Source organism: Equus asinus, chromosome 2 (genome assembly GCF_041296235.1).
Source record: "Equus asinus isolate D_3611 breed Donkey chromosome 2, EquAss-T2T_v2, whole genome shotgun sequence".
Taxonomy (NCBI): Eukaryota; Metazoa; Chordata; class Mammalia; order Perissodactyla; family Equidae; genus Equus; species Equus asinus.
Window position 1 is genome coordinate 96875680 of NC_091791.1, and position 27489 is coordinate 96903168.

Consider the following 27489-nt stretch of genomic DNA (forward strand, 5'->3'; position numbering starts at 1 on the left):
GATAAGACAGCAGAATACAATCCGACTTCAGCCCGCCTGAGTCAGTGTTCATCAGGACGGAAAGACAAGCAGAGACAAAGGTGCTAAATTACTGTCCAGGAGAAACTAGAGACCAGACAAAAATCCCCACTAACAGCCCAGCTCCGGCGCTGTCCATAATCCAGTCACATTCGTGTCCCTGCCTTGACAAGGAGAGAATGACACACAGTTCTCCCGGCTGGAGTTCTTGGCTGCTCAAAAAAGCAATCAAGGAGAAAGCAGAAAGTGCTGAGGACTGGGGACCCACCTCACTGCCACTGTGAGTGGACTTTCCAAGGTGCCTTTCCATAGACGACATGCAGCATGCAACATGACAATTATTGAAAATCAACAATAATTGCAAAAAGCCATCTGAGAAACATAACATTTTAATAGATGAAATAAATACTCCAGTACATGCAAGGTAAAAACTTGACATTGGGGGAAAAAAATCACTCTATAGTGTAAATTAAAAAACAAAACACACACTCACAGTAGCTTTCCCCCCACTGGCAAATCACATGGCAATGTCATATTCCTTCCACACCAAGTATACGCCTAACCCAACACAACTGCTTAAAAAAATAACATACAAAAAAGTAGCTACATCCATGTCTAAGGAGTGACAACTGAGGTAACCTTTCTTTTAATTAGGAAAAAAAAAAGACCAAAAAAAGAAATGAACCCATGACCTCCTTCCTGCCCAATTAATAATAAAATTTAGTTGAGGAATTCCGGAAGAGGAGCCAGGGTGGGGCGTGGGAGTTAGACCGCCACCAGCGGATCCCTCATTTCCCATCTCCCGGTCCCTACTGAGGATGGGCTGGTGGCGCCAGGGCCCTGGAGCGCACGCGCGTTAATCGTATGCATGGCCCTGCCTTCTGGAAGATTCCTCTTGAGCATTCAGCGTGGGGGGGTGGGGGGAACCTCACCTATGATTTCTTTGGTATAAATGGAGAGGGGCAGAGAATAAGTGTCTTCCTTTAGTCTCGGGGTGGGAGATGGGGGGACGGGGGCGCGGGATGCTAATTCACAGAATTGGAATTCACTGGCGGTAAAGTCCTGGGCGAAGACCTCTCCCGTAAAGCCTGAGATAGCAGGGTGCAGCCTTCAGACACGGCGCAGGCCGAGTTCCTCAGCCTCTCCCTGTGGTCCGACATCTTGGCGCCCCCGTCGGGGTGCTGCGCCAGATCCCTGAGGCACTGGGTCAGGAGTACGCAGGCCGACACCACGCTCATGGCGCCGCCCAGGATGGCGGTCTGCACCGCCTTGCCCTCGGCGCTCACGGCCGCCGCGCGACCCAGGAACTGCGGCTCGGTGGCGAAGCCCACCAGGGCGCTCACGGCCTGCACCAGGGGCCCGCTGAAGAGCGCGCAGCGGCTGCGCGCCAGCTCGCTCGGGGCCACCTTCACCTCGCGCACGCAGGCCAGCAGCGCCGACGCGCTCGTGCTCATGCACTTGACGCCCAGCTTGAACTGCTCACGCGAAAAGCGGTCCCGGGACTTGTCGCTGGCCAGGGCGCACGCGTCCGTCAGGAACTTGAGGTTGCGCGACAGGCCCTGCGACACCTCCAGCAGCAGCTGCGGCGTCATGTCGGCCAGCGGGGTGGCGCGCAGCACGGCGCAGCCCTGTTCCACCTCGTGGCGGCAGCGCGTCACGCGGTAGCGGTCCACCAGGCCCGGCTGCGCGGGCTGCGCGCCCGGCGTGGCCACGGCCGCCAGATAGGCCGCGTGCGCAGAGCACTCGGTCAGCGACACCACCAGGTCGCCCAGCTCCACCAGGCTGTCCCCTGCCTCCCCGAAGCGGCCCATGTTGAGCTGGCTCTGCACGTCGTGGGTGAGGATGGAGAGCCCCTTAGTGCGCGCGATGATGGTGTCCCGGCACTGCTCAAAGGACTCGGCGCCGGCACAGGAGGAGGCGGGACCCTCGAAGAGCACGGGCCGCGCCTCGCTCGACAGCAGCAGCAGATCGGCCACCAGCTGCATCTTGCCCTTGCAGTGGTCGCAGACGGACACCAGCCTCTTCCGCGGCTGCGAGGAGGCCCCGCCGACGGCGCTCGCAGGAGCCGGAGAAGCCGCCTCGCCGGTGGGCTTCCCAGCGCTGCCGCTAGCCATCGCGCCCGGGGGGCACTGGCATGCCGCTGGGGAGCCCGCTACCACCGCCGCTGCCACTGCCGCCGCCCCCGCGGCCGTCGCGACTCAGCTGGTCCAGGCCGCGGTGCCTTCTCCGCACCATCATGCCATCCACCGCCGCGGGCGGAGGGCACTGGGCTGCGGCGGCCGGGGCCCGGGCGGCGCGGGGCGGGCCCGAGGGCCAGGGGACGCAGGAGGCTCTTCGGGGCGCGGGGAGGGGCTGCGGCGTTCGGCCTCCCCGCGGGCCTGCCGGAACCATGAACCGAGGCGGGGCGAACTCACGGACCGCGCTCCTCGTCGCCGGGCCGCCAGGAAAGTCCCTTCGGTTGGGCCGCCGCCGCCGCCTTCCTGGGCATGGCCCGGCCCGACCGCCGGGCGGGGAGGGCGGGAGAGGGAGCTGGGAGTTGTCCTTCCTTCCTTCCTTTCTTTGAAACCAAAATCCCTTCCTCGGGGAGGAGCGCGGGCGGCGGCTGCGGCGCGCTCTGCTGTCAGCCACCTCGGGCTCGGCGGCGCACGTGGGCTCCAGGCGCCGCGACCCCGCCGGGCGGCCGCCCCGGGCGCATCTCCTGCTCGCGGCTCTCGGGAAGCGGCGCCCGCGGCGGCGGCAGGGCCGAGGGTGTGGCCGGTCTGGCGCGGCGCGCCGAGTCAGAGTCGGGCGGGAGGCTGCCCGGATTGCGCGCGGCGGCCGCCCCGCTCGCGCTCTCGCTCTCGCCCGCCCGCCACGCCCGGGCGTGCCGCGGCGGCCCTTCCCGCCTCGCCGCTCACAGCGCGCGGCCCGGCGCCCGGGCGGCACGCCCTCCCGCCCCGCGCGCCCCGCGGCCCGCCGCCGGCTGTCGGCGGGAGTCCATGCCGGTCGCCTCCTCGCCTCGGGCCCGCGGCGGCTGAGCTCTCCCGGGGCCCCGGGCCCTGCGCATCGGACGCCCCGCACGCGTCTCCCCGCGGCCAAGCCAACTCAGAAGGTCCCCGCGGCGCTGCGGCACCCCGCCCGGGCCCCGGCTCCTGCCATCTTCGTCGACCTCCAACTTCCGAGCGAGCCGGGAGAAACTGAAAGGAAGGGCGGGGGCCGAACGGCAGCGGGGAAAACAGCCACCTCCTCTCCGCGCGCAGCGCCCCGGAGCGCGGCCGTGGGTGCGCGCCGCCCGCCCGCCGGGGCCCCGGACGCTTCTCCTCTTCCGTGCGCGCCTCGCCCCCGGGCTCGCCGCCGCGGCCGCGAGCTCCCTGGAGCCTATAGAAATCTTTTGTGTGGCGTCACCGCCTTTCGTTTAAATCCCGCTTCCTCCTCTCGCCCTTCCTCCCGCCCCCTCCGCCGCTCCCGGATGCTTGCGCGATGCGCTGCTCCTCCCCCGGGAAGCTGGGTGGCTGCGGAGGACGCCGCCGCCCAACGCGGACGCAGCGGGCGCCGGGCCGGGGTACCCGGCCGAGAGGCGGGGGAGCGGGCGGGGGGAAGGCCTGCCCGGGGCCGGGGGCTCAGCGCACGCCCTCGGGAGACCCGGGCGCAGCAGCCGGTTGGCCTTACGTAAGCTCCAAGCCGGACCAGGGGGCTCCACGCGTCCTTCCCGCCAAGGAAGCGAGTCTCAGAGGTGGCCTGTTCCCCGGACCGAAGGGCGGAGGAGGCTCCCTGCCATCCCCTGGTGATCCGCTGGGCTCCAGGCATCGCGTTTTGCGGGACATCGAGCAGTTTTCCAAGCTCTTCCCTTGGCCTTTGTTGCTTTTGATCCTCTTCCACGGCGGGATTCTGAGGCGGCTGTGTAGGGTGGCGAAGGAGCACTGGATACGGAGTCCCAAGAGCGGGGCCAGAGGCTCGCGCCTGCTCCCTTTAACTAAATATCGCTTAGGTAGTTAGAGCGCCGGCTTTGAGCCAGGCTTCCTGGGGTCCGTCTCTCCCCAGCCGTTTATGAGTTGTGTGACCTTATGCAAGTTCTCTCTCTAAGTATCCATTTTCTCATCTGGAAATCAGATCCTGCGCGCCGACTGAGTACTTGGCTCCTACAGTAGCTGTTAGAATTTATGAGCCTTGATCGGCAGGGTTTGGGCTCGCATAACTTCTGCGTCTTCAGCTCTGTAATGGAATAGCAGTGGCCACTGTTAAATAAAAGACACAGCCTTTAGAAGAGGACATTATCACCCCTGTCGCACAGATAAGGGAACTGATGCTGAGATGGCTCCAATGCCTTCCTGGGGTCAGGAAGACAGCGAACGGCTGGGGAGGAGCCCACCGCCTGCCTCTCCATTTTACCCGGGACCTTCCTCTGCAGGAAGTGGTTGGAGCTGCGGGGCTTCCTCCCCCTGCAGTGCCCCACCCTTTGGTCCTGAGACAGGCCTTGTAGGTGCCCAGCCCAGCACAAGCTGGGGATGTGCAGCCAACGGAACTGTTTCTCTGTCCATTCCTAGGATTCAGGGTCACCTTCTTCCAGCCAGTCATAAATGTCACTTATAACTAGGATGACCTTGCAATGTGTTGTCCTAATAGCGGACACAGTTCTGAGATATGCTGTAAACACATTAACCAGGAACAAGCGATACACGCCATATGGACGGTCTCCCCACTTAGAATCAAAAGGGTCCTTCTAGAATATAGACGAACCCGCTTATTTTGTACACCGCAGCCAATAAAACTGACAAGTTTTCTAAACAAGGCAGCAATTCTGTAGGGTTGATCTGTTATTTTTCTATGAGGAGAAAAAACACTTGGGTAAGTCACGTTCTTTTTATGGTAACCCGGGAATGGCACCCTAGTCCTACTTAGCTCCAAAAACTTATTATGAGGAAGAAGTGAACCCTTCCTTCTGTGCCTGATTGATTCACGGAACTGCTCTGGGATCAGGGGATTTTTTCCGAAGCCACTTGGCGCCCCTGGGGTCCTACTTCCTTTTCTTCCACGTATGCGCTCGGTTTTGTCACTGTTGCTGGAAACCTGGTACCCCGACAACGAGCTACACATAGACTGTCCCACTCTACTCCATCAGGTTTGGTTTAGCTTTAAAAATGGGTAGGATTGTTTTCTGGGCCCTCCTTGCTTCATTTTCCAGCATTGACGGCTTCTCCCAAACTGACCCTTCTAGGGTTACCTCCTCCTTCCTTGAGGTCATTTGTACTTTCTGTCATCATTCATTCACTCCACAAACACTGGGCACTTATGTGCCTGTCCTGGTGCCAGGTGCACAAGTAATATGAGGGCCCTAGGCCTTCTGAAGGGCTGAGTCCAGAGAGGGCAGCACAGTCACACAAGTGATACAATTTCACTGGGTGTATAGTGAGGGCACAGAGTAAAGGAACCACGGCACAAATAATACTGCTCACTGAATTATCCACCTGCAGGCAGGCAGGGTCATGTGATCAGTTCTGACCAATGAAATGTCCGTGGGAGTGATGCGCTGGGCTCAGGCCGTCAGGGCCAGTCTGTAACTCTCCAGTCTGGTCCCTCGGAGGAGATTGTGTCTAGTTGGTACGGCTAAAAGATGGTGGAGTCGCCGCGAGCCTGAGGATGGTGGAGCAGACCCTCTCCTGACCTTTGTTGGACAGGTAACATGAGCCAGAAGGGAACTCAGTGCTGAGCCTCTGAGGTCTGAGGCTGCTTTGCTGCCGTAGCACATTTTAGTCTAACTTGATCAACAGACAAAGGCTGTTTGTGTCGCCCCTGGAGTCCGCGGAGTAAGGGCTTTTTCCTTGGAAGACTCCACCTGCTACACCTTCTAATCCTCTTTTAAAAATAAAGTACGGTATGAACAAAGGTACTGGGCGAAGTACTTTTCATTAAAATGGAAATTGTGTGAGAGAAGAAAGCTGAAAACAGGTAGGCTCAGGGATTGGCTGGGGGAAGGTGAAGGGAGCAGACGAGGAGGCTGGGACAGTGCAGAAGATGGCGTGGGCGCTGGAGAAAGTGGCCTCAGTGCCTGGCTCAAGGCCAACACTTAGTAGGCATTTAGTAAATAAATGAAAGAGCAAGATGCAGATAGACAGCTGACCCAGGATTTGGGGAGGAAAGGTGAAACTGACAGGTAGGGGCAGGCAGGATGGGAGAAACATCCCTTTCCTCCTTCCTTGCCTGTTCTGGAAGGTGCTTCCACTACCTGGACAGGTATAAGACAACAGGATGAGCGCTCTAGTTTTGTTTTGTTTTTTTCTTATTGGGGTAAAATATTCATAACATAAAATTTACCGTCTTAGCCATTTTTGTGAACTTAGCCACATGGAACTTAGTTCCATGGTACTAAGTATGTTCACATTGTTGTGCAACCATCACCACCATCCATCTCCAGAAATCTTTCATCTTCCCAAACTGAAACTCTGTACCCATTAAATAACAACTCCTCGTTCCCCCTCCCCCAGCCCTTAGTAACCACCATTCTACTTTGTGCCTATAAATTTGACTCCTCTTGGGACCTCACAGAAGTGGAATCATACAATAGTTGTCCTTTTGTGTCTGGCTTGTTTCACTTAGAATAATGTGTTCAAAGTTTATTGTTACTGTGGCAGGTGTCAGAATTTCCTTCCCTTTTAAAGCTGACATACATCCCATTGTATGTAGGCGAGGCAATGAAAAGCCAGTCAGTAATTCCGTAAAGTCCTAATCTCTAAAGTTTGATACCCAACTTTCACCCTGTGCTCCAGGCTTTATAGACCAACCACCAAGCTGTGTCTGGTCTACAGTGCCGCCTGGTGGTCACAAAGGGCGTCTTCTGCCCTAGAGCATCTTTCCTTCCACGCTCCGTCCCTCTGTTCTGTTTTTGTGCTCAGAGATGGGCCAGTCCAGTCTCAGGCAGTCTTTCTTACAAATAGCCAAACATCACCCTTTCTTATCTTCCTTTCAGTATCCCTTCTCAAGAAAAGAGGTTTATGTCTGGAAAATGTCTCCCTACCCACTCCTTTGCCCTGATCCACTCATCCTGCCAGGTGACGGTTGAGAGTCTGACATTCACTGGGGAGCAGGACCACCATATGACAGGTCCTCTCCTCACCCAGCACATCCTCTTGCTCCCTGATTTATTTTATCCCCTTACAGTAAGAACACCTGGGCAGGGGCTTGCCCGTCGCTGTCACATCCTCCCCATCCCCACCTTGCACCCTCCCTCCCTCCGTGCTGTCTCTGTTCACCTGCAGCCGAGTGCCTGGGGGAGGCCTATGTGCAGCACCAGGCACACCAGGGCAGGCGCACCTGGGCATTCAGGTCCCACGACCTGGGGGATCTGGGATTGCCTCCAATCTAGTTCATCAGAGAACCCTAGGAGGAGGTGAAGGTCGCTTTCACAGATAAGTTCTCTACCCATTTCCCTACTGGCTAATGACCTTTGGATATATTTTCCATTTTCCAGAATCCTGTAGGGGAGAAAAGGTAAGTACGAGATCCAGGCTCCTCAGACTCCTGACACCACATGTTTGGATATTTCTCGTGGTGCCTAGCACACAGTTAGTTGATAACTGTAGATTGACTAGATTTATTGCTCCTTCACATGGAGCCTCCTTGGCCCCCAGACTCAGCATTTCTGCCCCTTTGCTCCTGCTGTGTTGTGTGCACAGCTTCAGTGTGGCCATTAGCATAGTGTATTTGTAACCATCGGCGTGATTCTTTGGTCTTCTCTCCTCCACACCTCATGCGTTTCAGGGTCATCCGTAACTGTGGAAATAATAAATTAATGAGTTAATTCAATTGCAATTCTCTCTAAGAAGGATGTCCTTTCACTGAACCAAAATCCAGTTGCCCACAGCTTTTACTCAGGAAGGGACAGAAAGTCGTGGACATGCACGAAGCCACAGCAGGCTCAGCCGTGTGTGGTCATTGCAGTCTACAGGTCTGTGTAGTCTACAGCTCGCGGCTCTGAGATGCAAGGGGAGGCTGGGACCTGTTGGCCTAGTAAGTCTGTTGCCCCATGTCTCTTACAGAGAATCCAGGGAGATGTGTCTATGGAAACAGAGATTGAGCACTCCAGACAAAATTGCATATGCGCATATGCGTGTGTTGCAAAGTACAGGCGATGTTTCAGACAACACAGGTGAAAGTCCTGCCTTTTGCTCTCAGGAGATTCAGATCTCATCCCAAAATTTTCAAGTCAATTGCAGTATTATGGATAATTTGGATTAAGTGTATTATTCTGAGAACTTCTGTTGAAATTGGACTTTTGTTCTCAAATCTTAGTGCACAGAACAGTATCAGTCAATATTTCGGGGGCATCAGTGTGTTTACGTGCATTCCGCCCCCTTTCAAAATACAACTGATGTGAAATCCCACTCCTTAGAGATAGCCATTATATACATGTTTGCAGCTATTTTCCTAGGCATATCTATATAATTTTAATACTGTTTTATACCATTTAATAATATAAAATGAACATCTTTAATACCAATAAATAGGCATCTATGATATCTCATCATATTTAATGGTTGCATTGTTTCTACTGTATGAGTGCACTATAATTTGCAATCTGTAAACGTCGGTTTTACCATCTACTATTGTTGAACATTTCGACTGGTTCCGGTTTTCCCCTCCTAGGACAGTGTTAGTAGGATTGTTACAAGGAGTCAATGAAGAAATACACGTAACACATTCAGAAGAGTGCCCAACACATAATGAGCGCTCCATGATCATGACTATTATTTTCAACGCTTATTCTTGGAGTCAGTTCTTGAAAGTGGAATTACTAATCAGAGATTATGTATATCTTTGAGGGTTTTGATACATTTCACCTAATTTTCACACAGGAAAACTCCACCCCCAGAAGTGGAAGAGAATGCTTGTTTCCTCAGCCTTGCCAGCAATGTACACTACCCTTGTTTTTATCCTGGCCCAACTGACAGATAAAAAATTGTATCTTCTTTTTGTAGATGCCATGTTGGAGTTTTCCTGCCACTCTACTGTTTGCCTTTTAGCTTTTTTTCGTGGTGTTTGGCAAACACAAGTTTTAATTGTTATATTTAATTATATGGGTCCTGCTCTCCTGTTCACAAGTAATGATGGTGACCAGGAATGAACAGACGCCCCAGCCTGGGCCAATCACGTCCCCTCCTGGAAATCAGGAATTATAGTAGAAGATAATCAGTTGGTTGCCACGCTTGTGTGTAAATTTAGTGGCAGGGAAAGGCCACAAGATGTGCCTGCCTCTTCTTGCACTGGATTGAAAAGGAGGAAAAGTAAAGAATGGTAGTCTTTGCCTCCCGTCAGTTCTGATCAAGTGGTAACTGTGCCATCCCAGTTTTTCACTGTTTTGAGTATCATGCCTGCCTGGCTCCAGACATTGCCAGAACACTTGCTGCCCCCTCCAGATGGGGCATCCTTCCTCTGTGTGGGATGACACAGGCCAGGATGAGCCCAGGGTAGGACACCAGTTAGATCTGAGGTTCCATCTCACCATCTGCCGTCACTGAACCACCAGAGGTGTGGTCAGTATTAAATTGCAGAGCCATAAGAGGCTAGTGGCTTCATCTAGGCCATGGCCACATAATCTCTTACAGCTTCGTCCCCTCCTCTCCTGCCCCACTACACTGCCTAAGACCTGGTTCAGACTCTTGTCTCACCCTGTCTGAGCATTCCTGTCTCCAGACTCCTTCTCGGTGGAACTCTCATATGGCTCCCAGTCTGACTATCCTGGGTGCCTCGGTGATTAACCCAGATAGTGCCACGGTGGAAGAAAAGACACACCTCGTCATCCAAGATATCTGGGCTCTGCTTCTTGCCACTTCACTAGCTGTGTGGTCTCAGACAAATGCTGGAATTCCAAAACCAGGGTTTCCTTTTACTTAAAATAGGGATATTATTATCATCCTATCAGGTTCTGACCTCCTGTAATAGGCGCTATACCTACTGTGTATTGTTTGTCTTCTCAGCTGGTCTGCAAGCTCTTTAGAACTGGGACCTTGTTGTATTAATATTTCCATCAGTGCCTCACTTGGTTGTTGGTTGACAGAAGGCCCTTAGTAAATAAATTCCTGCAGAGGTGAACTGGATCAAGTTCCAAACTTGAAAATGCAATCAATCCAGATGTTTTCACATCAGTGGATTATACACTGAATTGATTTCCCCCTTAGCTGAAAGTCGGTAGCCCTGGAATTTTTTTTACAGAATCCCAACTGTTTCTGTAAAACACTGACTGACTTTTATTCTGTATAACTAGATACTGTGGACCAGAAACCCCAGCACTTCTGCACCTTAACTTGGCAGCTGGCAAAATGAATTACCACGGGGGCCCCTCCCAGCAGAGCACATGATCGACCACAGCTGTGCATGTTTTCTAGCATGACTGCACCAGGACAGGGCTCCAAGCCGCTGGGTGGAGCAATGCGCCCTGGGGAGAAAGCTTATGACATTTCCCCTATGATTTCAGAAAAGAAAAGAAAAGAAAAAACTCTCCTTTTCTTATGCGTTGTTCCTGCTCAATGTCAACAGAAACTGTCACGGCCTGTCTACACACAGACGCACGCGTGCACGTGTGGAACACCAGCCCCCCCGCAGTGAGATGGAATTGACACCGCAGTGGTCCTAAGAGCGGAGGGGAGGCAGACATTGGTAGCTGGTTGCCTACTCTACATGCACTTCCTCCTTTCCCTTGTTAACAGAACCCCATTTTATTCGGGGTGACAAGGTATGCAGCCAGAAGGCAGTCTCCCAGCTTCCCTGGGAGGGCTCGGCTCCAGCCCATGGAATGTCAACAATAGTCTGTGTGGAATGTCCCAGAAGACTGCTAAGGGAAGCCTGACTCCATTGCAAGGTCTGCTCCCTTTGGCCGTCCTCCCTTCCTTCTTCCCCTGGATGAAAGTCATCTTGATGGCTGGAGCTCCAGTAGCCATCTCGGAACTTGCAGTGAGCTTGAGGACTGAAGCCACAGGCCAGGGCGATGGAGCAGAATGAGAAAGAGGCTAGATGCCAGATGACGGAGGAGCCACAAAATCAGCCCCGAGGCTTAGTTTCCAACTGCTTCTGTAAAAGAATCAGACAATAACAGCAAAGACTTCTATCTAGTTTAAGCCAGTTTTTAAAAAAAATTCCATTTTCTGTTATATGCATCCTATGAATCTTACCCAAAAAGGTGTACTGGTGTGCTAGGGCTGCCATAAAAAAGGACCATGGACTGGGTGCCTTAAACAACAGAAATTGATTGTCTCAGTTCTGGTGGCTCAAGTCCAGGATCAAGCTGTCAGCAGGGTTGGTGTCTTCTGAGATCTCTCTCCTTGGCTTGCAGACAGCTGTCTTTCCCTGTGTCTTCACATGGTCCCCTCCCGTACATGACTATGTGCAAATTTCCTCTTCTAATAAGGACATCAGTCCTGTTGGATCAGGGCCCACCCTAATGACCTCATTTTAACTTGATTACCTCTGTAAAGACCCTACCTCCAAACACAGTCACATTTCTGAGGTCCTGGGGATGAGGACTTCACAACACGTGAAATTTGGGGGGGACACAATTCAGCCCACAACATGAGGCATGAATAAAGAGATAAATTATGGCTCTATTTTTTTTTGTAATAGCAGAAAAATTGGTAACACATGCCCATCCTTAGGGTAATAAGGAAACAAACTATTTGTACAGTATGCTGGCGTAAACACACATATAAATGCAACACAACCATTGCTAGAGACGTTTGATGTTTGTAAATGCATAGAAAAACGTATACAGTAGCAACAAACTGCTAACTGTGGTTGGTGTGGAGTAAAATCGTGGGGTAGAGTCAATGGTTGGAACTTTGTATAATGTTCAAGCATTTTACAGCTGCAATGAGTGAGTCACGTCTTTCTTATGTGATTAAAAATTTAAAAGAAATGAGCAGATCATCTAGTTAACACTTGCGGAGTTTTACAGCATCTCTGGCCAGAATCTTTTTAAGTAAGAAACAAAAGATGGAATGATTCAGCCTTGAAAAGGATTAGTCAGAGCCCACAATATTAGGTTAAAACCAGAAGAAATACGGAAGCCCTTTTAAGAGGAAAAACGATTTCTCAAACAGCTTTCCGAGCTGGAGAAGCCAGGAGCGGGAAGGCCGGCCGCCGGAGCCTCTGCGCCGGGCAGGAGCGGCTGGGGGCCATGCGGCCCCGGGGACGCGGCCCGGCCCCTCCTCCCGCCGACCTGCGGACGCGGGGCCGCGGCACTTCCAGCTGCCATGCACCCACGGAGAACGCCGCGGCCTCGGAGGACTGGGGCCCCCGGGCCCGAGAGAGCCTGCTGCCCGGCCCGCGCGCTACGGCAGGAAGACGCCCCGAGCCCAGGCCCACCAGCCGGGCGGGGCCTCCGCGGCCGCGGGGCGGTGCCAGCACGACGGAGGGGCGGGGCCACGGCCACGGGGCGGGGCCAACATGGCGGGTGGGCGGGGCCAGCATGGCGGGGCCGCAGGGACACGGACGGGGCGGAGCCTGGTAGGCTAGCGCAGGCCGGGGGCGGAGCCACGGGAGCGGGGCCTGGTGGGCTAGCGCGGGCCGGGGGCGGAGCCACGGGGGCGGGGCCTGGTGGGCCAGCGCGGGTCGGGAGCGGAATCACGGGGGCGGGGCCGGAGAGAGGGAGACGGGGCGGGGCCTGGTAGGTTAGTATGGGCCGGGGGCGGAGCCACGGGGGCGGTGCGCCCGCGGGGGCGGGGTCCCGCCGAAGACGGTCGGCGTCGGGGGCGGGTCGGCGCGCGCATGCGCGGGGGGCGCGGAAAGATGGCGGCGTGCGGCTGGGTCCGCGCGGCCCTGGTCCTCCTCTGCGCCTCAGACCTGCTGCTGCTGCCGCCGCCGCGGGCCTGCGCGGCCGAGAGCCCGGCCGGGACCCCCGGAGAGGCGCCCCCGCCGCCCCGGAAGAAGAAGAAGGACATCCGCGACTACAACGACGCGGACATGGCGCGGCTCCTGGAGCAATGGGAGGTTCGCGCGCCCCTCTCGCCGACCCCTCACCCTGACCCCTGACCCCGTCTCTCCTCGTGCCCTTCGCGTCTCCTCTGACGCGGGCCTCCCGGGTGTCCCCTCCGCCGGGCCCAGCGCGGTCCCCGCGCCCTGCCGGCAGCCCTGAGATGCGAGGGGACCTTCCGCCCCGTCTTGGGGCGACGGGGGCGCTGGGTCGGGCCTGTCCTCGGGGCGCCGGGGCTGCGGCGGGCTCGCCCGGGGTCGCGCGGCTGTCTGAGGAGCGGTGACGGGGCCTCCGGGGGGCTTCCCGGTTTGCGGCTCGGGCGCCTGGGCCGCGTGGGGAGAGTCCCCCCTGGGAGCGCGGCCGCCCGCCGGTCCTGTTACCTCTCCGGGCGGCTGGGCGGCTCGTTCCGACGCGCGTGCTTGGCCGTTGGTGGCCGTGTCTGCGCGCCGGCTCGTGGCTGTGACTCGGGGGGGCGGACGCGCGTGTTCGCGGGGCTCCGCAGCTGGGGAGGGAGGCGCGGGCTGGAGGCCGCGGACGCGGGAGGCGGATCTTCTGCAGCAGCGGCTTCCCGGTTCCCGTCTCCCTTGCGGCCTCCCGGCTGATTGTGGACTGAGCAGATCCACTCGGGTGGGAGCACCTCCCGGGGGAGCCGCCCCCTGGGTGCTCGGCCCCACAGCCAGCGTGCTGCCGAGGTGAGCGGCGCCCGGCCGTCGGGGACCGCGGTGACAGCAGCAGCCCCTACGTGGGGACCGCTGAGCGCCCTGACTGGCGGGTGCCCTGGGAGCTCAGGGTCGGGGAGGGAATCTAGGCTGGGAGAGTGCGGGGCGGGTGCCGCTGCCGGAGCGGCTGGTCTGGGGGGACGCGGAGCTGGCTGGAGGGCGCAGGTCCGGCCTCTGCAGGCTGTGCTGCGGGTGCTGAGCGCGCTCTCTGGGCCGCGGTCTCCCGTCTGCAGAGCAAGCGGCAGGAGCACCCCCGGGCAGCCCCAGGGCTCACCGAGGAGCATGGGGAGAATCTGGCAGGTGCGGCTCCGATCCTGAGCCCGGCCCCGGGGCTCGCGGAGGGGAGCGCGCTGGGCTAGGCCGCGAGTACTGGGGGGTTTGGACTCTGTTTAGAAGGAAATACGAAGCCGTGGTGAGTGAGAAGTTGTGTTACCCATGTCTGTGTTTAGTCGTCCGAGATTTCGACCGGAAACGCGTGCTGGCTCTTCTGCGTGCCCTTCCATTCGCAGACGGTCTTTACAGCTGGAACAGCATCCGTGGAGTTTTCTGCCCGGTTTTCATTTGAGATGTTAAGCGTCTTCCCAAGTTACTACAGGGTCTTCATCGTGCTTTTAGAAGGCTTCACAGTGTGCCCTTCAGCGGATGTTTTAGTGATTGAAGGTTTTTGAATAGTGGAATATCATGATCCGGGCTAAACTTCAGAAACATTAATTTCTTCTCAAAGATTAGGATGAACATTCAGGCAGGGAGACACTGAAGGCAGACAACTTAGCATTTATTGAGTTCAATTAGGTAATAGGACTACTCCAAGCATGTTATCGCGTTTAATCCTCTTACCACATTGATGAGGGAGGGTCTTCTCCCTATTATCTAAATGATGATATTGAGGCACAGAGAGGCTAATCAACTTGCCCAAGGTTGCACAGCAACTTAGCTGAATTTCAAATTCAGTCACTTGATTTTAAAGCCCGTTCTTTTAACCATTTTACTACAGTGCCATATGCGTTGGTGAACAGAAGTGCAAATGAAAGTAAGTGAAGTGGACCTAGATTAAGTCAGAAGCTGCAGGAGTGGAGTGGAACGGAGAAATGGGAGAGATTTTACACGCTAACAGGACTCGGCAGTCGCTTGATTGTGTGACTGGGAAGAAGACAGAATAATGTGGTAGAGGACAGAAGTTTGAACCCAGCCCTACGCCTTGGTAACGGTGTGGTCCTGGTTTTCCTTGTCCGTAGAGCCAGGGAACAGCCGCTTTGCAGGATGCCGTGCCGACAGATGCGCTGTTTGCAGACCCTGGGGTGCAAGCCTCCTTCCCCAGGAGCAATGATGTTTCTGTGGGAGTGCACATCCTTTTCTGTGGGTGCTTCTTACAGGATGCACCCCTCCCCCGCCCCCCCCTCCCCCGTGGGGATCCTGAATCCACCCCCGTTCCTTCCCACTAGCACAGGCCCTGGGCTCTGTGAGAGGCCAGCCTCAGGCTTGTGGGGCGGGGAGCGAAGGGGAGGGCTCATTCTGCTGTTAGAACCGATGCTGAATCCCAGCTGGTGTAGAAAAGCCACAGGAGGTTTTTACATTTTACGGCAGGATAGCAGGAAGGGGGCGGGGGCATTCGCAGCCGGCTGCGTGGGTTTGCCTTTCATTGCCAGTCCTCCAGCATGTGACCTTGAGTGCACTCTCTTATCTGAGCCTCGTCCTCAGGTGTTCAGTGGAGCCCTGTAGGGTGTCCTGCAGGTTGGGGATGTAAAGTGTGACGTCCCTGGAACATAGTGGCTACTCGGGAGGCCATGGCTGGTGTTTTTGTCAGGGACCATGGGAGGAAGAAAAGGGGAGGCAGAGGAGGGGAGTTCGCCGAATTTGACAAACAGCGAGGGGGTCTCGAGAAGTGTGAAGCCCCTTGAAAATGCGAGACTGGCCTGGAGGCAGGGCTGGGCCTGGGGTCTGGGCAGTGCCTGAGCCCTGCCTGGGGGCGCCGGGTGGAGAGGGTGACCAAGCTAGGAGACAGCAGGGAGGTGCTGGGCCTGAGGGGGGAGCTGCACGTTTCCCTGCGGCTAGGGTACTGTTTTTCCATTTTTTTTCCTGTAGCTGTAACACAAAGGCATTTAAAATGGAAACTAAGTTTTTTGAAAGGATCCTTCCCCTGGCTGTATAGTTACTAGACTTCTGATTATTTGATTATGTTTTCATTAAAAAAGGAATGCTGCTTCAGACCTGCTGAGCTAATTTCTGTGGCTGTTAGTGAAATCACTTTGAGAAATGCCCATATTTGAGGCTGTTGAACCAACTAGGAGGCTTGAAGTGATTTAAAGAGACCCAGTGGATGCTGTGGACAAGCAGGACAGCGTGAAGACAGAAGCAGCCTGTGCGTCTGGCAGCCAGGAGCTCCAGTGTGCTGTTGAGGTGTGATCTCCAAGGCTGGTTGTAGCCAGATGGCAGGGGCTGCGGGAAGAGCCACCTATCGGGAGTGCTCACCTCTTGCCCGAGGAGGGAGGAGGGAGGTCCTGCTGCCCCTCCCTCTGGGGGTGCACAGTGACTTCCCACCCTGCCCAGGGCCTCGGGCCTTGGGCTGGAGCCTGGAGTGAACCCAGAGCTTGCTCTGCGACCGCTGTTTGCAGCGCCCCCTCTGTTCTTAAAGCAAAGTGAGGAGGGAGCGTGTCAGCTGAGAGGGTGGCGGGTTGGGAGAAGGCTGGTGTGGTGTGTGGAGTCACCTCTGTGCCGGTCGGTCATCCTGGTGAGGAGCTGGCCTGGAGGAGGGAGGAGTCTTCCGGGGTCACGGGGCTGGCGGGTGGGGCCACCTGCAGCGGCTCCCAGGACTCCTGCTGCCATCCTCCATGGAGGAGCTTTAGCACAGCTCAGCACTGTTGCGCCTTCAGCCTCGGCCCTCAGCAGTTCATCCAGAGGACCAAGGAGGAGTGATACAGGGGTGTTCGTTCCATTCTAGTCACAGCTTGGCTGAGATTCGTTCGTGTGCTGCACGACTCACCTGTGTAAGTGCACGTTCCAGTGGCTCTGGGTATATTCAGAGAGCTGTGCAGCCACCACACAGTCAGCGTTGGAACCTCTTCATCACCCCAAAAGGAACCGTGTGGTCTCCGTGGCCCGCTCCGTTCTTCCGGCTCTCCAGCTGCCCAGGCGGCCACGGGCCTGCTTCCCGCCCGGAGACGTGGCCCCTCTGGACACTGTGCTGATGGACTCACACCGCGTGGTCCTTGTGTCTGGCTGCTCTCGCTCAGCACAGTGTCCCAGGACCGTCTGTGTGGGGGCGTCTGTCCTCGCGCCACTGCTTTGTGTGACTGGAAGTAGCCTTTCCTCCAGGGAGCACTGGTTCTTTTAAGTGTTTTTATCCATCTGTCAATCTTCCATTTATTAGCTGGCATTCCACTGTTAGTAATTTATTCATTTGGTTATGTTAGTCCACATGGATTCAGTGGTTCCTATTTTATTTGTGGGCTACAGGTCATTCTGTCATTTATTTATTTTGGTTTTCAGAGTATTCCCGATGCGGCCCTGAGCCCTCGTCACATTGGCTTCCGTGTCCTCTGGACACATCCCCTCGTTCTGTGAGCACTTTCTCTCACTCGATACAAGAACGTAGTCCAGGCTGTCTTCTGTTTTCCTTGCTGGAATTAACCTTTTCTCCAAGGTACCCTAATCCTTTTCAATATTTTTATCTCTCTCTTAAAGGTCGTGAGTTCCTTCTGATGTCTCCACTTCCAGCCTGATACCACGGGGCACATGCTCCCCTTCCGTGTTTCTAGCTTCCTTCCCAAACTGCAGAGCACAGCTCCTCATCCGCACAACTCACTCCTTCCCTGGAGCCTCTAGCTCAGAGGTGGTTCAGTACTGTGGGCTCATAACTGCAGAGACCAGACTGCAACTTGAGTGGAGTCTTTGTTTATATCTCTTGTTTTTAGGTCAAATTGATAGACCTGAAATGCAGATCTTGAGGACACAGTCCCATGAGTTGTGGCAGATGGAGGCATCTGTGTTGTCCACACTGTCAAAATGAGAACATTTCCACCATCCCAGAAGGGTCGCTCGTGTCGCTCCTCAGTGAGCCCTGCCTCACACCCCCCTGAGGCAGCCCTGTCCTCATTGCTGTCGCTCTGCGTTGGTTCTGCCTCGTCTTGAGCTTCAGTGAGCGGAACCGTGTGCCTGACTTTGTGCTTGGCTTGTCTCAGTTAATCTTTCTGAGATTTGTTGCGGGTGTCAGTATTTGTTCTTCGTTGCTGCGCAGTATTTTCATTGTGTGGCCAAACTGGAATGTGGCCATTGTTGGAATCTATCATCTTGGGTAGATTCTTTGGGAGTGAAAAAGCTACAGAAATTCCTCATGCGGGGACTCTCTGGTCGGTGGCTGGGGTCACGGGTTGGGGGCGCCGCCTGACCACTGACCAGGGTGACGGGTGGGGGCGGTGCCGTCTGTCCCATGATGGGTGACAGGTGGGGGCGCCTCCTGGCCAGTGACTGGAATGATGGGTGACAGGTGGGGGCGCCTCCTGGCCAGTGACTGGGGTGATGGGTGGGGGCGCCACCTGGGACTCAGGCTTTGCTGACAGTCAAGTGGAGGGGCACTGCGGGTTCCCCTTTTCTCCTGTGACGGGGTCCCAACCTGCAGCTGACATCACATGCGGGTGTTTTGCCCTGCCAGTTGGAAGGTGCGTTGCTGATGACAGGTTTTGCTTTCCCATCCGACAGAAGGATGACGACATAGAGGAAGGGGACCTCCCAGAGCACAAAAGGCCCTCGGCGCCCATTGACTTCTCGCAGATCGACCCGGGCAAGCCCGAGAGCATCCTGAAGATGACCAAGAAGGGGAAGACCCTCATGATGTTCGTCACCGTGTCGGGGAGCCCCACGGAGAAGGAGACGGAGGAGCTCACCAGCCTGTGGCAGGGCAGCCTCTTCAACGCCAACTACGACGTGCAGAGGTGAGCTGGGGTGGGCGGCCCTCTCTGCCCAGAGTTTCTTCTTGTACGTTCATTCATTCATCTGATTTCTTTTCTTTGAAGAAGAACATTCATGATTGGTCAAAGTAAGTTTGTTTATTTTTAAATATCTCATTTCCATCCCAAAGTTTATTTGTCTTTGTATCTTTACCCTTTATTCCATCTGAGTGAGAGGTTGTGTGGTGTAGCCTCGGGGGCGGGTTCGTTAGGGTTTGACGGCCGTCCGCCGCTCGCTGGAGGGCACCTGTGGCACCATGTTCAGAGGGGCGATGACTGATTAGGGGAAGAGGTTGGCTTTTCTCAGCTCAGTGTCATCTGAGGTGCAAGTTCAAGGGATTTCCTTTTTCTTCCTCAATAACAGTTGTGAAATTTGGGGTCTTCAGATGTCTTAGTTTAGGAAACAGGAAAGTAATAAAAACAAATGGAGGACCCTAGGAGGTGACAGACTGCCTTCATTAGCCTTAGCAGACACTTGAGGGACCGAGTCTATGTTTGGGAGAGACTGGGCCCGAGCTGCCCCTGGTCTCTGGGGGGTGGCCAGGATAGCGGGAAGGTGCAGGGGTGGGGTGGGCCCTGGTCTCTGGGGGCAGCCAGGATAGCGGGAAAGTGCAGGGGTGGCGTGGCCCCTCAGGAATGGAGGGACCATGACCCACTGGCCATGCTGGAGGGCCACCCAGACTCCGTTCTCTTCCTCTTTGGTCCTGGGGCCCCTTGAGTGTGGACACTTGTGCTGCTTGCTGTTCGCTCCAGGGTTAGGTTTCTGTCCAGCACCGAGGTCCCTGAGCCCTTCCTGGGCCATGTACCCTGGCCTGGTCTAAGCCTGTGGTGTTCAGCCTTTCTCAGCTGCAGCCTTGTCAAATGAAACCTCATCTGGGCACAGCAGTGTGTGAGACAGACGCACACGCAGCCTCCCTGCGTCCGCCGCAGCCCTGAGCCTCACCTGCGGCACTGAGAGCCCTCCTGGAGCCGGCTGCTGACCCGCAGTGAACCCCGGGGTCTGTCTCTGCCTTTGCCTCAGCTGAGGTCTTAAATAGTCCAGCCGGCTGGCATTTCCAGACGGTGAATGTCAGTGGGCACCAGGCCTTGGGGTACAGGATTTTTTGTTCCATATCCGTGTAGAATTGGAGAGGGGTTGTTTTTCTTGGTCAGCTACCGGGTAATTGCCCTGAGCCCTGAGTGCTGAGCGCTTACTCATGCGTGCTGACCGTGTGGTCGCCTTCTGTCCAGGTTCATCGTGGGGTCCGACCGCGCCATCTTCATGCTCCGGGATGGGAGCTACGCCTGGGAGATCAAGGACTTTTTGGTCAGTCAGGACAGGTGTGCTGATGTCACGCTGGAGGGACAGGTGTACCCTGGCAAAGGAGGAGGCGGCAAAGAGAAAAACAAGACCAAGCAAGAGAAGGGCAAAAAGAAGAAAGAGGGAGACCCGAAACCTCGGGCTTCGAAGGAAGACAATCGGGCTGGGAATAAAAGAGAAGACCTGTGATGGGCCGTGCTGGCTCTGTGGGCAGCACCGGGCCAGAGAGCATGGCCAGGGCTCGCGGGGCTGGGGCGGGCGTGGGAACCGCACACCAATGAAATCCCACTTTCTCCCAGAACACGTCTGCCACAGGACCCATTTGTGTCAGGCTAAGAATTACTGTTAAAAGGCTCCACGTAAGAAGGCAGGGGTTTCGGAATTAACGTTGAACACCGACACATTCGTGGTGGCTGTAAAATCCCTTCAGATGGAAACCTGACTCCTGCTTTTTCCCACTTAAATCTGAGGAGTCGTCGACGCCGCCGTGGCACCACCCCTTATCGGCCCTGCACGCCCGTGCTTTTTATTCTGTTAACTGAGAGGGTACCAGGCTCTGCTCAGACAGGCTTAAGGCTCTCGACCTAACCGACTCAGGCTCCTGGTGCCACCAACCTCGTTCTCGTCACTGTGGGATTCAAACCGGCCATGGGGGCGCACAGGGCTCTGGTATCCAAATACTCCCGGGGCCAGGCATGTGCAGCCTGAGCCTGTGCTGAGATGCGGAGGCAGAGCTTGTGGGGCGCGGCGATCCTGAGCGGCCTGAGCCCCTCAGTGCAGAGAGCTCTTGGTGTCTGTCAGGTTTGTGCGGCGTGCAGAGTTCGGGGGCTGTGTGCTGGGTCCTCATCCGGGAAAGGAGTGCTACTGCTGGGTCGCATGATCACTTAATGTCACAGTTGTAAGGGTGTCAGTCGGGAATCAGAGTGGTTTGCAGAAGGGTGGCAGAACACTCAGTAACCTCATTCATTTCTAAATGTCTTTCTTTGATAAAGTGCCTAAATTTGCAGTGTTTTGTAAGGTACTAATGTGATGCGCTACCTGTTACTGTCTGATTTTGCTGTTCGTGACCCAGAGTCCACTCCGAGTAAGTGTTACAGCATTTCTATACAGGTGTCACTTTTAGGAACTAAAATTATTTGTAAAAAACTTCCATTGGGATTTTTAACGAATTAAAACTAGCACACGTATGTGGTTAGGAAGTGTCGTTGTTGAAGAATGGCACAAAGTGAGTAGTCTGCAGCTGCCTCGTGCCACCACCTTGTTCCCATGGGAGCTGCTCATCACTTGTTTAAGGAAAAAAGCATACATTCTCCAGCTCGTCGTGGTGTGTGTGTGTTTTGGCCTCGCAGCGTCTGTTTCCTCTTATTTTGGTAAACACTCAGCTTTCCCCATGAGCCCCCTAGTACCCACTCTGTGCTTTGGGTGGGATGCTGCCCTGCAGGCCCCCAGCCCAGGGGTACGGGCGAGGCCCGGGCAGAGCCCTCCAGAGCGGGTGTGCCTGAGCGCCTCAGAAGAAGGTGCCTGTTCTGCAGTGTGGCCGCAGGGTCTGGGCGTCAGGATGGAGCCAGCGGGCAGGGCAGGGGTGGGGCAAGCCCCGCCGCGGTCGGGTCTGAGTCTAGCCGCGCTGGTCTGGCGCAGAGCCTCTTTCCTGCCTGGAAATTGCTGTGCTGAAGCGGGAGCGTGCCCGCACCTGCCCTGAGCCTGTGTTTCCTCGTCAGAGTGTGGCCGTCCTCACTTATCATGTGCAGCCCCTCCACAGTGCTTACCGAGCGCTGCGTGCTGGGTACTGCCGGGCGCAGGGACAGTGCAGACCCGGCCCCTGCCGTTGCAGAACTTAATGGTTTTCTGGGAAGACAGATGTGCATCACGTGCAAAGTGAAATGGCAACTGTTAGAAATCGGGAAGGAGCCCACCCTCTCGAGGCAGGGGGGAGGCCAGGGGAATAGGGCCGTCTAGGCAGAGGAAACAGTCTGTGCAGAGGCCCTGTGCTTAGAAGTGGCAGAGGAGGGACAACTCAGGAGCCAGCTGGCAAGGTAAGAGGCACACGGGGCCTTCTGCATTTGGAATGCCCCGAAGGACTTAGAGCTGTGGTGGGCTGGGCGCCAGAGACAACCCAGTCTGCACCAGCTGTGCTGGAGACCTGGGTAGAAGCACACCAGTGGCCATGAGAGGGGAGTGGGGGTGAGCGGTTAGGCCTTGAAAGAGGTGCAGCTGAGCAGGGTGGTGGGGGTGGACCTGCTCAGTCCCTGCTGGGGACACTCGAGGTTTCAGGGTTTGCTGGCATACACAGTGCTGCAGTGGGCATTTTATGTACATTAATACAGAATAATTACATCCCGAAGCATTTTGGTAAACCTGTTTATATCTGAAGGGAAAATTCCTGACAGTGGAATCGCTAGAACAGACAGAACTTAACATTTTGGTATTTATAGTCAAATTGCTCTCCCAAGCAGTTCCAGCTTAGCTCTGCTAGTGATAGACCTCGGAGCCCTGCCCGGCCTGGGCGTTGCACTTGTCAGTTTAACAGATGCAAACCCCAGGTGTGCATTGGCTGCCCTGACGACCCGGTGGTGAGGAGACCGCCAGAAGCCTGGCGGAGAAGCAGCACCCGGGCAGCCTGGTAACAGGAGCTGTCTGGAAAGCCCCGAGCAAGAGAAATGCCGTGTGTAAGGGGGTGGGGATATACATGTGCATCATAAACTTACTTTTACTTTTCTGTGTTTGTCTTATTGTCTCTTGATCTCACACGTTTGCCTGCTGTCTTCTGACCATGGGCTGTGAGCATGAGGACTAACTCAGACAACGTCCTTCCTCTGCCTTCATCCTTGTCCTCCAGCTTTGGTGGCTGTGCTATAGTTTTTATTCCTTTGCTGGTTTCCTTCACAGTGTGAAACCTCGTTTTCTGTTTTAGGGAAACCAACTTAGAGTTTGTGCCCGCCCCTAGTCAGGGTGTTCAGGAGCTTCCTCATCTCCGGGTTCTCGTTCACAGGGCTGTCTGCACACTGACGGGGCATACGGTGCACCTGTGGCTCTCCTGGAGCTCTGGGGCCGCCCCCTCACCCTCGCTTGCTGGGCCACCTCGTTGCCAGCACTTGGTGACTTTGCCAGGGGAAGCCTGAGTGTTGGTTTTTTGGAACCTTTTTTTTTAGTGCTCCTAGAACATGGGGGTCATTTCCAATTACAGATTCAGCTCTTATTTCCCCCCCAATATTTTGGAAACATTTGTCTTCTGTTGTTAACATATTTTTTTATCTTGGTGTTTTTGGCATCAGTTTTTTTCTTAGCTCTGACATAAGTTTTTTTTTTTTAATCTCATTCTGTTTTTAAGCTCACTGAGCTGTTTTCATTAAAATTCAAGTTTTTATTAAATTCTGTGAACTCAACAAGTCCAGGTGGAGAACCTCCACCTTGGGTTATGTTTTCCCAGAACAGAGTGTCTGCCTGTACCTGGTCCTGTGTTCTGCTGCTGCTGCTGTTCTGTAAGTGCAGACGGTTTGGCTGGACACACCTCTTTGTCGCTACCCATCTCTGCGTCTCAGCCAACGCAGCCCCAGGTGTGGCCGCAGCCTCTGTTTTGGGTGCTCTCCCCAACGACCACCCCCCCCCCCCCCCCCCCGAGGCTGCTGCTTCCCTGAGCTGCTCTTGCTGTCCCTCAGCCTCCCTGTACCTGGGCAGGATGGGAGGGGCTCAGCAAGGCTGCGTGGTCTGTCCTGACGGCTGGGCTCTGTCCTGCTGTGGTTTTCACCCAGTGTCCTGGACAGGCTCCCCACCCCCACCCCAGTGTTCTAGGAGGTTCCTCCAGTCAGCGGTGACCTTGGGCCGCTGGTTTCCAAGGGAGGCTGGGCTGGCTTGTTCCTCACTTGACTACTCTCTCCACACCCGTTTTCCTTCTGTCCCTGCAGAGGAGGGAAAGGTCATGCAACCCACAGCTTCGACCTGGGCTTGTCCAGGGCCCGGAGAGTGAGGCCCTCCTACAGGCGCACGTGCAGGGGCCACGAGACCATCAGGAGGAATAATACGTTCATGCTGGACAGCCGTCTTGGTGTTCATGGGGGATTGGTTCCAGACCCCCGCAGATACTGAAACTCCCCAGTGCTCAAGTCTGTTAGCCCTCCGTGTCCATGGGTCCCACATCCGTGGATATGGAGGGCCAACTGAATCCAAAAAATCAAGTTAATGTTAAAAAAACTACCGAACAAAAGATGAAATGTTAAAGACAGGACCAGGCGGGGAGGGGTTCAGGTGAGCAGCGAGCCCAGCTCTGCAGGTGTGGGGTCAGGTCCACCGTCTGAGATCAGCAGTCTTTAGTTAGCATTTCCTCATGTTTTAAAGTTCCTATCATCTGACTTCCTGGGTTCTTGGTTTCAGAGTAAGAACTGAAATCCTTATTTTTGTTAAAATAATATGACAGTGATGTTAAAAGATCTCTATAACAAAAAGGTATTCATCCACCAACACCATGCCAGCTATTCAAGCCGTTTTCCTTTGCCCCAGCTTCCTTTGAAACCATCGTCTCTGAACTTAATGTTCAGAGTTGTCATAGCAGACATGGAAATCTGTTCCCAGCTTTTCCCACTTAGCGTCCTATTTGGTGAAGTTTCCCCATTACTGCATGGGCCTCAGGTCCGATGTTTAGTGCCTGTGAAATATTCCCATCCCTTCACTGTACCGTAGTTTTACCCAACAGACTGACATAGTGGAGAAAGTTGGGCCAGACCATGGCCATCACTCACAGGGCACAAGGCTGAGCTCTAGCCTGCCCCTGACACCCCCTTCCAGGTTCGGCTGCCTCAACCCGGGGCTGCCTGCCGTTTGTGTGCATGACTCTCCCCCTCCCACCCCTCGAATGGTCACGGCTGTCTGGACCAGAGGTGGGTACCTCACCCAGGGCACCACACATGAGGGTAGCATATCAGATCCTCTCTGGGCCAGAGCCTGAAGACTTGGCAGCTGAGTCATCAATAGTGGAGCAACCACAGTGAAGGTCCCAGAACTTCTGTTGGAGTTTTTAGACCTGCCCTCTGTTTCTGACTTCCTGGGTCGTGATTATTCAGTTGTCCCTGGAACCTAAGAGTCCTGGGTCCTCGTACAGTCACATCGCTTAACAACAGGGATGTGTTCTGAGAAATGCATCATTAGGCAATTTCATCATTGTGCAAATGTCACGGAGTGCACTTACACAAACCCAGAGGATGTAGCCCACCACAAACCTAGGCTGTATGGTACTAGTTTATGGGACCACTGTCATATATGCAGTCCATCGTTGACCAAAACATTGCTATGTGGTGCATGGTTGTGGGTTGGAATCCATGAACCTCATGGTAATCACAAACCAAATAACCTACAGTAGATACCCAAAAAATAAAGAAAAGAGAACCCAAGTATAACACTAAAGAAAACTAAAAGCTAAAGGGAGGCAAGCAAGAGAAGAAGAAAGGAACAGAGAAGAACTACAGAAACAACCAGAAAACAACTAACAAAATGGCAGTAAGTACATACCTATCAATAATTAGTTTGAGTGTAAATGGACTAAATGCTCCAATCAAAAGACACTTGGTGGCTGAATGGATGAAAAAACAAGGCTCATCTCTCTGCTGCCTGCAAGAAACTCAGTTCAGATCTAAAGACACACACAGACTGAAAGTGAAGGGGTGGAAAAACATACTTCATGCAAATGGGAATGAAAAGCTGGAGTAGCAATACTAATAGCAGACAAAGTAGACTTTAAAATAATGGCTGTGACAGGAGACAAAGAAGGGCGCTACATGATAAAGGGAACAATCCAATATTTATGCACCCAACACAGGAGCACCTTAATATATAAAGCAAATATAACAGACATGAAAGGAGAAATAGCATAATAGTAGTAGGGGACTTTAGCACTCCACTTACACCAATGGATAGCTCATCCAAAGAGAAGGTCAATAAGGAAACAGCCTTAAATGACACATTAGACCAGATGGACTTAGTAGGTATATATAGAACATGCCATCCAAAAACCACAGAATATACATTCTTTTCAAATGCACATGGAACATCTTCCAGGACTGACCACATATTAGGACAAAAAACAAGTCTCAATACATTTAAGATTGAAATCATATCAAGCATCTTTTTCAACCACAATATGAAACCAGAAATCAATCATAAGAAGAAAACTGGAAAAAACATGTGTAGGCTAAACAACCAATGAGTCCACAAACTAAGAGGAAATTAAAAAATACCTTGAGACAAATGAAAATGGAAACAACTTTCCAAAATCTATGAGATGCAGCAAAAGCACTTCTAAGAAGGAAGGTTATAGTGATGCAGGCTTACCTCAACAAACAAGAAAAACTCAGTCTAACTTTACACCTAAAGGGACTAGAAAAAGAAGAAGAAACACAGCCCAAAGTTAGTAGAAGGAAGGAAATAATAAAGATCAGTGGAAATAAAGGAAATAGAGAAACTAAAAGAAATAGAAAAGATCGGTGAAACTAAAAGCTGGTTCTTTGAAAAGATAGATAAAATCGATAAACATTTATTTAGCCAGACTCATCGAGAAAAAAGAAGACCCAAATAAATAAAATCAGAAATGAGTATTACTAAGAGGAACTTGATCAGATATCAAGGGTGGGGGGATTCTTGCTGAAGACAGAGCCAGGAGCTAGATGTGAGGGGCGAGGGATGAGGGACTCGATGAGCTGTCAAGGGTGGGGGGTTTTGCAGGATTCTTTGCTAAAACTGAGCTCAGCAGGCAAGTCGAGGCCTGGTTGAGACGAGGGCTCAGAGGAGGTTGGGTGGGGCCGCAGCCTGGAGCTGAGAGGCCTTTAGGGGGGCAAAGATGGGGCTCTTAACCTGGCTGTCCGTGAGGATGGAAGTCTGGGAGGAAAGCCCTGAAGAACAGAATTGGCTGGGCGGGTCCCAGAAGCCCGGCTGGGGCAGAGGAGCAGAGAGGAAGGTGCTGATGCAGTGACGATGACAAACAGGTCTGGACATTAGCTCTTGCCCATGCTACCCGTTGTCCCCTCCAGGGCTGTGGAGGCGCGAGCAGCTCTGGCTTAGAGGTGAGTGAGCCCTCGGCACAGGACCAGTGTGCGCTCTGCCTCCTTCCTGAGACCCCCTCAAGGGGTGGAACTGTTCTCTTCACTCACTGTCCAGAGGACCGAGGCCCAGCTGGGGAAGGTGATCTGGCCAGCACTCCCTAAGCCATCCCTCTAAATCCCTCATGATTGTCCACGTGGGAAAGTCCTGGCAAAAACTGAGGCTGAGGGATGAGCCCTCCAGGTGGCAGCAGAGACCAGCCAGTCCGGCCTGGGCTTCCACACGCAGGCTGCTTGACTGCCACCAGCCTCAGCCAGAGTGCCTCAGCTGCTGTTTCAGTTAAAGACCACTCCATGCTTGCCAGGGATTCGTGGAAATCTGCATGCACCTCTCTAACTGTGACACCTGAAGGGTTTTCTGACCCGCGTGTACTGTTCTGCCTACATTAATTTACCTCATCCTCACAGCAGCCCTGCACAGGAGATACCATGTTACCATCCCCACTTGACACAGGGAAACTGAGGCACAGGGAAGTTAAGTGTTTTTCCC

General features: G+C 54.4%; 2 protein-coding genes across 2 annotated transcripts; one reads left to right on the plus strand and one right to left on the minus strand.

The window, feature by feature from the left end:
* Nucleotides 1–389: 389 nt before the first annotated feature.
* Nucleotides 390–2133, minus strand: TLNRD1 (talin rod domain containing 1). The gene has a single exon (XM_014842665.3). The coding sequence runs from the start codon at nt 2130–2132 to the stop codon at nt 1044–1046; it is 1089 nt and encodes a 362-aa protein (XP_014698151.1). The 5' UTR covers nt 2133; the 3' UTR covers nt 390–1043.
* Nucleotides 2134–12666: 10533 nt separating this feature from the next.
* MESD (mesoderm development LRP chaperone) lies at nt 12667–21231 on the plus strand. Its single transcript, XM_044760401.2, has 3 exons — nt 12667–12972; nt 18370–18602; nt 19848–21231. The coding sequence occupies exons 1-3, from the start codon at nt 12751–12753 to the stop codon at nt 20104–20106; spliced, it is 714 nt and encodes a 237-aa protein (XP_044616336.1). The 5' UTR covers nt 12667–12750; the 3' UTR covers nt 20107–21231.
* Nucleotides 21232–27489: the final 6258 nt, after the last annotated feature.

Coding starts and splice junctions, on each gene's coding strand:
- TLNRD1 (XM_014842665.3), bottom strand. CDS start 2,132: ATGGCTAGCGGCAGCGCTGGGAAGCCCACCGGCGAGGCGGCTTCTCCG.
- MESD (XM_044760401.2), top strand. CDS start 12,751: ATGCGCGGGGGGCGCGGAAAGATGGCGGCGTGCGGCTGGGTCCGCGCG. Junction 12,973..18,369: donor GGCTCCTGGAGCAATGGGAG/GTTCGCGCGCCC, acceptor CCCATCCGACAG/AAGGATGACGACATAGAGGA. Junction 18,603..19,847: donor GCCAACTACGACGTGCAGAG/GTGAGCTGGGGT, acceptor CCTTCTGTCCAG/GTTCATCGTGGGGTCCGACC.